The sequence below is a fragment of the Dipodomys merriami genome, unplaced genomic scaffold, assembly GCF_024711535.1.
Source record: "Dipodomys merriami isolate MVZ:Mamm:240054 unplaced genomic scaffold, mDipMer1.0.p SCAF_6, whole genome shotgun sequence".
Taxonomy (NCBI): domain Eukaryota; kingdom Metazoa; phylum Chordata; class Mammalia; order Rodentia; family Heteromyidae; genus Dipodomys; species Dipodomys merriami.
Window position 1 is genome coordinate 19,624,264 of NW_027206179.1, and position 15,255 is coordinate 19,639,518.

The following is a 15,255-nucleotide window of genomic DNA, read 5'->3' on the forward strand; positions in this document are numbered from 1 at the left end:
AGACTTTTCCTAGAGTGTTGGTGTTTCTCAATTTTGTTTGGCCTTCGGCAGTGATTTGCTGGGATTAGTCACTTACCTGGACTGGGTCATGATCATTGTAACCATCTGCTCCTGCATCTCCATGATGTTTGAATCCCCCTTCCGAAGAGTCATGCATACGCCTACTTTGCAGGTACCGCTACTCAAGCTCACTCCCAGCTAGCTGTTCCAATATTGACCTGTAATTTTGCCATTCACAGTGACCAGGCTGCCTTTTGCCCATTTCAGATCGCCGAGTACGTGTTTGTCATCTTCATGAGCATTGAACTTAATCTGAAGATTATGGCAGATGGCTTATTTTTCACTCCAACTGCTGTTATCAGGGACTTTGGTGGAGTAATGGATATATTTATTTATCTTGTAAGTCTTGGGTTATTTCCTAAATGTAAAACATAATAGTTTGGTAACATCTCCCCTGCATTGCTTGGGACTGGTGTGAAATGTTGAAGTCTGGTTGCTACAACTGAATTCTTATATATGAGTAATATGAGAATAACTATCCTAAATAACCTAAATAAAAAGCACTAAAATAGATGTGGATAGTTGTTATTCAAATACACCAACTATAATTTTATGTGTGAATGAAATATAATAGCAAGGTTTAAAATAGCAAAGCTAACCAGGCATCAGTGGCTCAGGCCTGTAATCCTACTTCAGAGGCTGAGATCTGAGACTTTCCAACCCAGGCAGGAAAGTCTATGGGACCCTTATCTCCAGTTAACAATGGAAAATCCAGAAGTGGTACTGTGACTCAATGTGGTAGAGTGCTAACCTTGAGCTAAAAGAGCTCAGGGGCACTGCCCAGGCCCTGAGTTCAAGCTCTACCCACAACAACAAGAAAAAATAGCAAAGCTAGTTTACGTTTCACATCAGCAGTGCCTCAAATGCAATAAGTTTAAAAAGGAGCAGACATGGACACTGCTCTGAGCTACTCAGGAGGCTGACATCTAGAGAGTTTTATTTTAAGCCAATCTTGGCACATAAAAGTAATTTTTCCAAATATTTCCAAAATAATCAGCAAAAATCCAGACTAGAGACATGAGTCAAATGGACAAGCACCAGCTGAGCAGGCAAGCCTAAGACCTTGAGTTCAAACCTGATATCAGAAAAGAAGGAGGAAGAGGAAAGGGAGAAGGAAGAGGAGGAGAAAGAGGAAAAGAAAGAGGAGCTGTGGGGGTCACACAGACACAGAGTGGGTACTCCCATTTCATTCCACACACATGGTGAGTTTTCTTAAAGACCTCATAATGAGTCTACGTTGAATTTGTCATTCAAGGTTAGCAGACTGTGTGCCCACATGTGAGTGTTTGTTTCACACAACAAATGAAAGCCTGGCTGAGTGAGAAGTTATGGCTAGTTGCTCTCGGGAAATGCAGAAAGTTGAGAAGGTGTTGTATACCTTCCTTCTAGGTAAGCTTAATATTTCTTTGTTGGATGCCTCAAAATGTACCAGCTGAATCTGGAGCCCAGCTCCTGATGGTTCTTCGCTGCCTGAGGCCTCTACGGATATTCAAGCTGGTACCCCAGATGAGGAAAGTGGTTCGAGAACTTTTCAGTGGGTTCAAGGAAATTTTTCTGGTATGTTAGAGCTGCCCTTGGTTTCCTGTTCACCACAGCCCAATTCTGTCCCCTGGCTTATGGAGAGGAGGGGTGGAGTAAGGGAATCCTGCTGGTTAAGGTCAAGGTCAAGTCTACAGTTCTGTTCATTGCCTAACATTAGAAAAGCAACAGCAAAACACAAGAAACTCCAACCGTGGATGCTGCTGGCTTATCATTTTATTTAATTAAATGAAAGAGAAGTACTTGGGAAAGCCTCCTTTCCCAAGTACTTCTCTTTAGTGGCAAATCTGAAAAGGGAGGAGCCACTCACCCTGTCCCTGATTTCCACTTTATGATTCTCTTTCTCCATCTAGAAATTAAACATAAGAAAACTCAACCTTACCCCTTCATAAATGAAATTATGAATTCATGCATTTGGACTCATAATCATATTCTGTGTGTTTCCTTAAGCAGATGGCATAGAATTTGTCCAGAGATCTCGATAATACAGACAAACCACTTACAAGATGCAGCATTCAGGTCTACTTTACATCCAACAATCTCAGTATACAGTAAAGAACAATTATAAATGTGATGAAGAAAAGCGTATTCTTTTTAATTAGTCATGTATTGATGGTTTTCTAAGAATGGAGTGGAAGATAGAGTAAAGGGCTCATTGCACATACACTGTTCCAAAGCTCTCTGCCTTTTGAAAGAGTGGTTAATTTTTAAATTATAGATTAGTTGAACTTGTACATGAAAAACATACATTGAATTACATAAGCTTATTTTTATTGTACTTCCTAGAAAATCTGTATCACTATTGTGAGAGAGAAGCTGTAGTTTTAGTTGACAGGGGAGGTATTTGAAGGAAAGATTTTTGGTGTTACTAAAGGCATGTGGTTGCTAATATATCTTTTAAAGATATTTTTAAATGCTTATTTTCTTTGCACAAAGCTATGGCTTTTCACACAGCTGAACATGAAAGAAAGCAAAAGTGCCACCTAACAGTTTATGTAGGTGAATCATTGGACTACTAAAAGGGCTTGAGAGGGAATATTATTGTGCTTTTCTTCTGATGATGTTTCTATGTAGCTTTAGGCCCCTGAAGGTCCATGTTTGCATCGGTCAGCCAGTACATTTTAGTAAATGCTTTTGAAATTTGCCCTTTGCAAAATTTCTCTAAGACAAAAGTAATAGCCAGCAGAGGGCGCACAAGTCAATTCACAGATTTGCTTCTCAGGGCTGAAATTATCTCCTAACCATACAGAGCACACTTTCATGTTCACATGAAAGCAAAGACCCCCATCTTCCAATGTATGCTCTGCTAATGAGGATAGAAATTCCTTTTGAGAACACTGGGCACAATCAAATTATTTAAATATTGTCCTTTGTCCTGTAAAATAAAATGTAGCAAAATATTGCCTTCCAATCAGAAAACCCAAAATCATAAAAAAACTCACTTCATTTTCTTAGATGAGAGCCATCTGCATTTATCTTAAGAATTCAAAGCCCATTGTTAATTTCCTACTTCTGAAATTTCAATGAAACAATGACATTGCCCCATTTGTTAGGAAATGGAAAAACTTGGAAAACTTGGAAAAAATTATATTAACTGAAATTTCAATGAGACTAATTGAATGACTATGGTGGAGGAAGGTATCAATATGATCCAGAGAGTCCTTTTTTGTTTAATGTCACTATTTAAGACAAACCTAATATGTACCATTTACCAAGAGATTTACTATTTAATCCATTTCTTAGGTCTCCATACTTCTGCTGACATTAATGCTTGTTTTTGCAAGTTTCGGAGTACAGCTTTTTGCTGGAAAACTAGCCAAGTGCAATGATCCCAACATCATCCGAAGGGTAAGCTGCTCCTGCCTGTCTTTTGAACTAAAAATCAAGGCAGTTTACCATCTTTCAGAAAGCTTGTGGTACCAATGCCTACCAAGGCAACTTTGAGAACCCCCAAACATTAGAGCTCTTGTCCACAAACCAAAAGGTTTTGAGTTCAATTCCTACTACTGGGGTGGGGGTGGGGTGTAGAGAGTACATGGATATTCATCTCAGACAATTCTCTTCCTTTCCATTCCAAAGCCAATCCACAGTTGACATCATTGACATAAATGCCATGTATTCCAGATGCTAACAGCTGGAAGCCCTGACACTTTCAGGTCTTCCCTAAATATTGATGCTGCCTCTGTTGGCACACACAAGACTCATATCAGCAAAAACAGAAAGACAGGCCCTGGCAAAAAAAAAAAAAAGAGAGAAAAGAACAAACAGCAAAGTTTGAGTCACACACTCCATTTTCTTTCTTCACTCAGCCTTCTCTCCAGGAAAGAAGCAGAACATAAATGCCCAGAAAAGCCAGCAAGGATTCAAACTTAATACTTTAATTTCTTTTCTCATTTTAATAAAAAGGTAACTGCTGGAGCCACCCCACAGTTGAGTCACCCGAACATCATGATGTAGTTGTATTGTATCTTGGATAAAGCTGAGCAATTCTCCAAATGACCACTCCTTGATTCAGGTTCCTTCTGTCTGCCATAGTTGCTTTTCATTGTCCTCAGGGTGTTGTCTGTTCAACTGGCAGAACTTTATGAAGAAGGATTGTGGGCTAAGCCTACAATTGTGGGCTAAGCCTACAAGAGGCATGGGTTCCTTCAACCCATTCTCCTGGAAAAAGGATTGACTCGCAATGCTGGGGTAGGGCCCGGGGGCTGGAAAGCATGCTTTGTGATGTTCTCTGCTGATACAAAGTTTGATTTATACTTAGCTCAACTCTGCTCTGTCATCCAGTGTCCCATTCTCTTGGGATTATGTTCTAAATTGCAGCGAAGTAGGCCAAGTACAGCTACTGCATGAACTCTTCCATTCAAATAATTCAAGTTAAATATTTGTCTCTGAGAGGCCTAGCAGAGCTGGGCATTGCACTACATCGCTCTAATGAATGGAACTAGTAGGTTTTATATTATATTTAAAAAGCATCAGTTCCCTAATTATTATACAAAACAAACAATAGCTTTGTCTAGTCATGATGCATTAAAAATCGTGTTCAAATGAAGATTTCAGGAAAGACACCAGATAAAGAGAGACATTCCAGAAACATTCACAATCCTCAGAAGACACAACAAGCAACCCAGTATGAAGGTCATGAAGTACAAAATTAGCAAATGAGGGAAGTAATAAAAGGCTGATTCATTAGTCCCTAGGCCTGTGTAAGGAAGAAGAGTTATTTTAGACTCAACTGAATAGAAGTCAGTGAGATGATAACAACATTTCAAGTTGAAGCCTACCAGGAACCCTGGGTGACTACGTTTTCTAATAATGGTCTGAGAGCATCGTGGTTACACTCATCGTGATACACTCATAGCCAACTGGGGCATGCCTTACTGACCACGCTGGGGATGGAGAGTGCCGGTAGATGAACAAGCACACAGGTATAACGCACATCGTCTCATGGTAAGAAGTACCCGCCATCTTGAAATCTTTTCTAATTCCCATGTTAAGAGAGCAAGACCAAGAGCACCACAAGGATGAAGGGAACCAAAATTCTACTTCAGAGTTTCTGTCCATCTACAGAATAGATAAACCCAGGGCTGGAAGGAAGATACAGGCTCACACAGCTCAGGTATAAAGGCAGCAAGACTTGACTAATTGAGTCATGCTTTCCAGTTGGAAACACACATTATCATTTCGATCCTCTAGTCCTTTGAGATGAGAGAGGGACATGGAGCCCTGAACTTCATCACCTAAGCTTAGTAAACAAAGTCTGATGATACCTTCTGACAAATAGTTATGAAATACCAGTTGCATCAGAGACACCGTGCCGAATAAAGTGAAAAGAGGACTGGAAAAGGGAGTTGGTTGGGACCTCTGTCTGACCATAATTCCTGGCCAATCAGAATATGTATTTATGTTACAAGCAGACAAAATATGCAGGCAAATGAGAAGTGGAAACAATGTGCCATCTGATCCCATGGTGGGAAGTTGTCTTTCCACCCTGGGGTAGAGAAAGGCAATGACAAGGGCAGGAGGCCCTCCAAGCAGAGGATGCCTGAAGGCAGCAACCATGCAAGCCATCCTGCAAAGAGACAAGCAACACAGGCAAGAATAACACAGGCTTCAGAACATGAGTCCTGATCAGAATCCTGTAATAGATGCATCACTTGGTCCGGTCACTTCATCCCTCTGGATCTATTTTTTTTCTTTAGAAAACTTTTTACACATTGATCTTATAAAGACTTCATTAGTTAACCTATGAAAAGTACCTATCCATCAGTAACTTTATTTCTCTCCCATGTTGTAAACATTTGGAGAAAAAAAGGCCAGAAGGGCACATTAGGCAGACAGATGTGTGTGTGTGTGTGTGTGTGTGTGTGTGTGTGTGTGTGTGTGTGTGTGTGTGTGTGTTATGTTTGTTGCCAATGTGATAAATAAGAAGCCATTAAGGGTATGTAAGAAGAAAAATCCAACATTTCTCAGTGCTCTTGCACAGTACAAAGAAGTAACCTTTATTTTTGTTAGACTCTATGAATGTGGAAAACAGGTATGGAGCCACTACCTAACTTGCTGAAGATCACTTACATAGTAAGTGAGAAAGCTTAGATTCACACTCAGCAGCCCGGATCGATGTGTTGAGTCTTCAACCAGAATACCTGACTGCCTCATGCAGTCATAAAGGGGCTTGGGTGCTCTCAGAGGACAATTAGTAAGGATGAGACGGCCAAGTGCATTGTGGGGCCACATTTCAGCACCTAGTACAATCTTTTAAATTGATATTGTGGATGAATAACTATGGCTGGGAAAAGATAACTACAGTGTATTTTTAACTGAAAAAGAACATAGAAGGATAAGAATTGAATGCATTGGAAAAAACACTAGAAGGATGTATACCAAGATGCTGATTGTCTTTGTGTATTTATGACTTTTCCTTCCTGTTTAATTATGCATTACAAAGTAATGCTGTGTTATTCGAGTTTGAAGTTTTCTGTACATTCAAGAATTTAATTGGAAGCTCAGAAAGAGATAAAGTTGTCATTAAGTTGTTGAAATAGGAATGGAGAAATGGGTCGGCCATAAGGAACAGAGGAAGCAAGGCAATATTGAGTTGTCAGCATGACAACTCTGAGTCAAGATGACAGAGTTTAGGATCAAAGGTTGCATTAAACAAGTTACAATTGAATTTCTGTTGAAATATTCTAATGATGATCAACAATTTTACCATATATAATAGGCTTACCAACTAGATTTAGGCTCAAAATAGTATAATCATAGTGTAAGGAGCCAAGATAATCAAAAGAAGAATAGACAGAAAAGGAGTTGGAATGTCTTACTTCACCCTTCCACCTTCAAGGATACAGTTCAGTACTTTTTTCACATATTTAGAGTTCTATAACCACAGGTTGGCCACTTTCGGAACATTTGCTCCATTACAAAAAGGAACCTCGTCTGTCACCCAGGCCCGGAACCTTTATTCCACTTCAGCCCTAAATGACCCCTGATTGACAGTTTTGTCTCTGTAAATTTCCTGATTCTGGGCTTTCATATAACTGGGATCATCTAATATAATTGGCTTTTTTATCTCATATATTTAGGCTTCCAGTGGTCATCCATGAATAGAATTTGTCAATACTTCATCTCCTTCGACAGCTGAACAATTTTCTATTATATTAATAGAGCACATTTTTATCTGTTTGTCCAGTGGACATTTGAGTGCCTTCCACTTCGGAGTCAGCATGAACATTGCCAGTGGAAACATTCATGTACAAGCTTCTGTAGGAACTCACATTCTGTATGAACTCTCCTAGCTAACCAGGAATGGAATCTCTCAGGAGTATTGTGTGACTGTTGGCTTTCTATTGATATACCATATTACCTGAGGTTGGATTCTTTATAATGGCAAAAGAAAGTTCTAGAAACTGAAAGTCCAAGATTGGGTGGCCCCATCTGCTCAGCTCTTGGTGAAGGTTCTAGCTGTATCCCATGAAGACAGATGGTATTATAGTGAAAGAGAAAATTCATAGGGAGAAGACTGAAAGCCAGAGACCAGGGAGACCTCTCCAGTACTTCAGTTTTGTCATGGGCATGAGCTCTGAAAGACTACCATTAAGCACTTCTGAGATCAGCACCCCACTGATTTAACCACCCTCCACTAGGCCTCCTCTCTCCAAGATTTCTCCATATCACCATGCAGAGGACCAAGCCTTCAGCATTCAACCTTGCGATACATTCAGTGGATAACAGCATAGAGTTGCAATCTATTTAGTCATCTGAGGAACTGCCAGGTTACTTTTCCAGAGATCTGCTGCATTGAACATCCCTGCCTGTATGGTGTCTGGGGACCCAAGCTCTCCTTCCGTGTCCTGGTTTTTGTTTTGCTTTTAGACTTTTTTGACTATGGCTTTCTTAGTATGAAATATGGTCTCATAGTGGTTTTGATTTGCATTTCCCTGGTGGCATCTTTACATGTGATAATTGGCCATTTGAGTATCTTCCTTGGAGAAATATGTATTTAGGTCCTTTGCCCACTTACTGTTGATCTTAGGACCAACATTCACCTGTCTCTTTCCAGAATCTTGATTGCTATTTGCCAGATAACTGTCATTGCTCTTAAATAAAGACCTTTGCTATTTGATAGAAGAAATATTTCTTTGATCTTTTGTGACTTCACTTTCTGACTTGATTTCTATCTCCCTTGCTTCCTCTCCCTATAGGAAGATTGTAATGGCATATTCAGGATTAATGTAAGTGTGTCCAAGAACTTAAATTTAAAATTAAGACCTGGAGAGAAAAAACCTGGATTTTGGGTGCCACGTGTTTGGTAAGCCTATCATTAAAAACAAAACAATATTTTGAAGAATGCTGTGCTTGTCGGTTTAAGTATTTCAATCAATATGATAAGGTTTGAAACTGAAATTATGCTATACTTCTCAAACGTATTTTAAGTAACACGGGGTGGGTGGCAACAGGGTTCAAAGGTAAGTGTCCAGTGACTTCCAGGTTGCTTCACAAACTAATGAAATACTCAATAGTATTTTTCTAACAGTATACATATCTGAACCAAATAGCTTTAAAGTTAATGAGATTTTCAAAGCAGATTTAAAGCGAGCACATGAAAGCTAAACTCACTCTAAATGTTATCCTTAGCATAGGATCTGATGTCCTTAGAACTATTGTAGAGTATACTAAATTATAAAGCTATTTCAATTTTAAAGCCCACTTATATTGATGGATTTCCATGATTGAAAAGCTGGACGGGAAGAATCAGTAGCATGATTGTTTATTTCTCCTTCTCTCTTTGAAATACATTTTCCTCAAAAATGAGTTTTCAAAGTATTTTGAATGAAAAGTAGAAGTACCCAACACCTTTTTTCTCATCTACTTTATTAATGACCTTTAAGTGGAATCTCTGCTTGGTTGATGAACTAAATGGTCTACTAACTTCATTTCCTTTTCAATTACTTTTTAATTACTTTTTTCTCACCTCTTAGGAAAATGAGTGAACCACAGAAACCCCTTTTGTTACAACTGATGTTTTCTTCTAAACATCAAAACTTTCAAAAAAGGAAAAGCATTTTATCCAGCTCTTGCCTAGAATTCATTGTTACTTACTTGGCATTTCCCTCAATCCAAAATGCACTTTTGTAAGCCAATTATGATGCATATTGGCTTTTAAAAAAAAACAGCACCTAACAAGTGTGGGAAAAGATTAATACTGGTTGTGTGACTTAAGCTTGGATGAAGAGGATTATAACAACCAAGGGCATCTTCATTCCAATATTACTAGAAAAGCAGTCAAATTTCCATTCAAATAAAAATGAAAAAGCATAAAAGCTTGTTTTTGTGCGATGAAATTTCATGAGATCATAAATAACTTATTTATATCAGGGAATCCAATAGAATCTTTCCCCTGCTGTTTTGGGGATTTGGTATAAAGCCTAAAAGCTTAGGCCAATCAGAAGTAAAATGTCCTTACATCCTAAAGTGGACCGGTTCAGCAGAACTTACTAAGCAGTTATCGACCCCATCAACCACTATGCGTATGCAACGGGAAACTAGCCAAGGATAGCATTCTGGAAGCGAATGAGAGCACTGTGGGCACTTCCTGGTTGTGGAGAAAGGTCGAGGTGCTGACTGCCCTAACCTAGACAGGTCCCACAGGAGGAACACTGAATGCCAGACCTTAGCAAGGCAAGAAGATAGGTTCTGACAGCAAGCTGCTCCTCACCGCTTTGCAAAAGAGTTACCTTGTCTCTCGGGCGAGCCAGGTTTAGAGCTACCTGGTCTGAGCGACCTTGGACGGAACTCTGCTGCAAAGTGCTAAGTACTGAGGAAAGTGGGCATCAGAGACAAAAAGCCATTGGTGTGTTTCAGAAAGCAAGAGTGGAAACTCACCCAAAGACTGCATGCTCACCATGGGAATGGTGCAGCCGGGCACTCTTGATTTAAAACACAAGGTTGTGTTGGGAAATTTGGGGTAGATCAAGGTCAGCCTTGATATCAGGCAACAACGACCTTTGGAAATGTAGTTTATAACTCACAGTTTCAAGAGGAGGGGATAAGAAAAGCACCAGACTTGTCACCAAAGGGAGAGAGGACAACAAAGAGGAAAGCCCATATTGTGGTTTACATGGAAAGGAACAGAGGCAGAGCAAACCGACTGAGGATTGGCTAGTTTGAATGATTTCAGAAAGCTCTGAGATGTACACACTGAGTTAGATGTCTGATACCTGGCCCGGGGGTGACTAATTGAGGTATATAGTAGCCTGAAGTATGAACTCAATAAAGCAGGTGGTGAGGACGTGAACTCCAGGCTGGAGACTCTGCATTTGAGAACTACAACCTCAGAAGGAGGATTCTGATCTTGACTATTCTTACGGTTCAAAGTAACCAGCAAGCTCTGGGACCTTCCAAGATATCAGGAAAAAACTCCCTGGCCTGGAAGGCAATGTCACAGAAAAACAAACGTGTCCCAAATTGTACAATGTGACTGACATTCACTCTATTTTATAAAATCACTTACATGTGATTTTTAAAATCAAATTTAATTGAAATGCTGTATTATAGGTAAAGTATTACTGGCAGTTTTAAGTTCAATGGCATTTTGAAAGCAAAAGCAAACGGAGAGGCATTCCTGAAGCAACAACACAGTTTTTTTGTTCCTTTATATAGGGTATTATGACCTATCTGATAGTAAAGTAAAAATCTTACTTATTAGACTAATAAGTCTAATAAGTGTCCACTGGAGGCATGACTATTTTTACAATTTTTATCTTTAGTAATCCAATGAGTTAGAAGCTGAAATTTTATATGGGGTAAATTATGATTAAGAGAATAACATATTTTGGAATATGCCTAGGGGAATGATTTGGAATTTATAATCAGCACATAAATATGCACTATCTAATTCAGGACTCATTCTGGTTTCTATATTTTCTCTTCAGATGAATAAATTCATTTTCTTCTGAGTCATTCTGATTTGATGAGATAAAAATCACCTTGGTAAAAAGGATTAAACATATCGAATATTATAACTATTGTGTCTTATTTTGAACAGGGATCTGGAATATAGGAAAATGACATGCATGAGAAAAAATAAAGTATGGGTTTTATGATGAATGTATTTGATGAGGGCCTACTATCCACCAGGTGTGAATGCTTGTCACAATTCATCCATGAATAACTTATGGATTTTGTCCCTGACAAGTCCCAAGTGTAGGGGAGAAGATTAAATAAAATTACAGCAAATCGCATATAATATGCTAAAGGCTTTGATGCCACAGGAACAAACTCCTAAGCACACAGTTACTCTAGGTAATTTCAAGTTACTTTCTAGAACGATGGAGATAGTTTTGTGGGGTTTCAAGTTCAAATATGGACTATTAGGGTCTGTGAATGGATCTAGGGAAGGTACGAGAGTGTGGGTGATTCCTCAGACTTAGATTCTTTAGTTTTGTGGAATATCTGCCTGTTTCCTACAAAAGGCAAAGGTGAGATGCACAGAACACAGGAGAAGCTTGGACACTTCAGCTAACTTTTAAAAGAACAAATAGGAGGGAAATGAGAAGGAAAGAGGGAATAGCTGACGCTAAAAAAAAGGAAAGAAATATACAATATCACCCCATGTGGAAGAAATAACTATTGCCAAGGCTCATAGAATTCACAAACTTTGTAGACCATGATAAAGACAATTTGCCCCATGAAGGTTAGAATGTGTTTGTGACTTAAAATAAGTATGACTATCTCACAAGACTACGAAATTTATGAAATTTATGTAATCACTTATCACAATAAAAAATTTAAAATCAACAAATAGGAATTGGTGGAATGGAAAGGAGTTGTGACAGGTGGAAGGGAAGGGCAAGGCTGTTGAAAAGTTCAAGGCAAAAGGATATGTATTCTAGGAGGTACAAAATCTCTGGCTTGTTTACATTGGAGAGATGACATATGTAAGACAGGGTGCCATTTTGGACACAGCCATTCTCTGCACTTCCACATACAAGGGCATCCTAAGTCATGATTTTCCTTCTTCCCCAGAGGAAGAGTGGCCCCTTTATTGTGATTTCAAGGGACTTGGAGCAACTCCCTGAAGGAGCTAACAACTGACACATTTTGAGGCCATAACTAATGTCTTAGTGTTCCAAATTGGGAAGATAGACAAGATTAGAATCACTAAAGCTAACCTGAAGGGGGAAAAATATATTTAAACAGCCTTCCAACTCAAGAGTAAGATGTAAAATGATTACAGTCCATTATACTTGGGAACTATTAAAGTCCTCAATTGTCATAGGGAAAATTTCAGGCTATTGAATTATGCTAGCATAAGCAAAGAACAGACAAATTTCTTGTATATATAAAAAAGTCTTTTTTTAAAAAAAATGTGATATATTCTTTGGACTATGTAAGTCTCTTACATAGTCTGTGATACTATATTTTGTTTTTCTTGGCTTAGTCTAAAACTGTATTTTTAACATATTCTAACTTTTCAAGTATGTTTAAAAGAAAGTCGTTTCCATTGCAGATTTGGCTGAAAATCACTTCTACATGAAGAAAATAGATGAGTACGAAAGTTCAACATCAGATTAGGAACTTGTCACTTGCTTAAAAATGTCCTTTTTAAAGCAAAGTGAAGCACACATATAATCCTTTAACTGCTATTTACTGTGAGAGACATTAACTTTAATTGGAATCTTCACCAAAGATGGATTGTTGGAAAACTTCAAAAGAATATATTTGTACTTTATGTAAAAATATAAATCAGAATTCCAAAAATCTGAACTTCTGAGCAGAGCTTTCATACTATAAAGGAAATGTCTCTTCCAATCAGCCTTAAGCCCTTAGGAGCAAGCCAGTTTCAATTATTTTTTTCTTATTAGATTTCCAAATATTTTAATACTTAAAAAAACTTATAAAGATAAATCTCATTATTGTCTATTTTGTTAAAAACTATAATAAAAGATTACAAAATTCTGAACCAGATTTTCCTGAGTATTGCCTTTCATGAAGGTTAAACTTTGATAAGGAAACTAGGAAACATGATTAAAATGTAATAGAAATGGGATCCACTAAGTCTACTCTAGTCTGCAACTCAGAAATCAAATCTCCATCCAAGAGATAATCCTTAGTTTTCCGTGCTTAATTGCTGAGACATTTGGATTATTTAAAATAATCTTTAACCAAAGAGGAAAGGAACAAACACTGCAAGTAGCTAAGACTCACAGCAATTAATGAAGGTAAAGAAGATATAACTTGTATAATGGGAAAGAAAAGAAGTATGAGTGGTCAGAAACATCAAGAAATGATCAAATGTGCTGTATTCACAAACTGACATGTTGAATTGAAAGCCCTTTGTGCAGTTACTGAAGGATAATTTTTCTAAAAGAAATGAAATTAGGTAACCCTTTTCTCCCATTGATGGGACCAAACTAGGACTCAGGAAACCACTGCAGGAGTAGATAACAAACTATTCTTTGGTGTCATAAGAAGGATCCATTGAGAATATTCCACACTCATGAGACAAAATAAACTGAAGAGTCCCACTAGGAGAGAATTATTTGGAAACAAACCTGCAATGACCTACTCTTGCATCTCGCCTCTCTTAATCCATCATTGCTTTAATCCATAGTGCTTATAACCATACAATGTGGAATCAATTAACCAAATTCTGTCTTGTGGGCTTTCTATAATATCACAGGGAATTGTAAGTCATGCTGCCAGGGAGTTTCATTATATAACCACTTCAGAATTCAAATTCAGTGTGCAAATATATATTACCTTTCCAGTCCTTCGTGTCAGCAAGATGAAGCAGTACTATTGCATATCTTTGATTGTTGAGCCTTTTGCTTTCTATTAAAGGCACTGATGGCTCACATGTGTAATTCTAGATACTCAGGTGGCTGAGATATGCAGACTGAGGTTCTAAGCCAGCCCAAGCAGTAGACTCCATGAGACTGTTGTCTCCGGTTAACCAGCAAAAAGCGGGGAGTGAAAGTATGGCTCAAATGGTAGAGTTGCTATCCTTGAGAAGATAAGCAAGAACTCAAGACTCTGAGTTCATGCCCCAGGACTGAAAAAAATTTAAGAATATCCATCATTTATTGGTGAAATCAATAGTTGATTATAACTGATTAATGTGCTACAAAGATTCAGCAAACAAAGCCATGTAGCCCAAGCTCACCAAAGATTGAAGAAAGTCTATACCCACAGTATGGGCCTCCATTAAAGTTTCACATAGCCTCCTTCTTTCTAAATTGCAGGGCTAACCCTCGGAACTTTAATTTTGACAATGTGGGCAACGCTATGCTGGCATTGTTTGAAGTTCTGTCTTTGAAAGGCTGGGTAGAAGTGAGGGACGTAATTATTCACCGTGTGGGGCCGGTGAGTATGCACAGCTTACCTGTTGAACACTTCCAATATGCCTTTCATTTACTTTGATGAATAATCACATTTTTCATTTACACAGATCCACGGAATCTATATTCACGTTTTTGTATTCCTGGGTTGCATGATTGGACTGACCCTTTTTGTTGGAGTAGTTATTGCTAATTTCAATGAAAACAAGGTAAGCATTCTTGATTTAATCCAACAGAATGGTTTAGGGCTGTGTTTTTTTGTTTTGTTCTTTATTTCCACACACAGCATGAAGCCTGGATAAACTATACTATGACAGGTATAAATAATCTGTATCACTTTTTTACAAGTGACCTCCTTGAGGCCTTCAGGCACACTAATTAAGAGTCCAGTTCTCTTGTTACATTTGCCCTTTGGGCAACAGTGCCTTTAATTCCCTGGCAACTGAGAAGTATGTCTCCTCTTGTTCACATGGAAAGGATGTGCAGCCAGTCACTAAAACACAAGGGAAGCACTGATTGCAGGTGATAGCATTTTCACCAAGTGTAAATTGCAGACCTCTTTTGTAACCCAGTAGGTAAACTCTAAATTGTGATGGGAGAGGGAGACAGCATGAAAAAGTTCAAATCCTAATTGATAGAATGGAAAGGAAATTTTCTAATTTCATATAAACTTTGTATACTCCATGAACTTGAGGTGAATGCTGTTTGTAACAGTTCTAGGGATTGGTACCAACTTCACAAATGGGGAGACCGCAATGCAGTTTCCTATCAAAAAAAAGTGATCCAGGTGCCAATTGATCCCACCTGTAATCTTAGC

At 38.4% G+C, this 15,255-nt stretch overlaps 1 protein-coding gene across 3 annotated transcripts in view; it reads left to right on the forward strand.

Moving 5' to 3' along the window:
• Nucleotides 1-15,255, forward strand: part of Nalcn (sodium leak channel, non-selective) — a 230,975-nt gene that overhangs the window by 191,385 nt on the left and 24,335 nt on the right. For all 3 annotated transcript variants that reach the window (XM_070002669.1, XM_070002668.1, XM_070002670.1), the window contains 7 exons: nt 52-172; nt 268-399; nt 1,450-1,617; nt 3,343-3,447; nt 8,301-8,407; nt 14,343-14,463; nt 14,549-14,647. In XM_070002669.1, the coding sequence (XP_069858770.1) occupies nt 52-172; nt 268-399; nt 1,450-1,617; nt 3,343-3,447; nt 8,301-8,407; nt 14,343-14,463; nt 14,549-14,647 (853 nt within the window). The remainder of the gene's footprint in view (nt 1-51; nt 173-267; nt 400-1,449; nt 1,618-3,342; nt 3,448-8,300; nt 8,408-14,342; nt 14,464-14,548; nt 14,648-15,255) is intronic.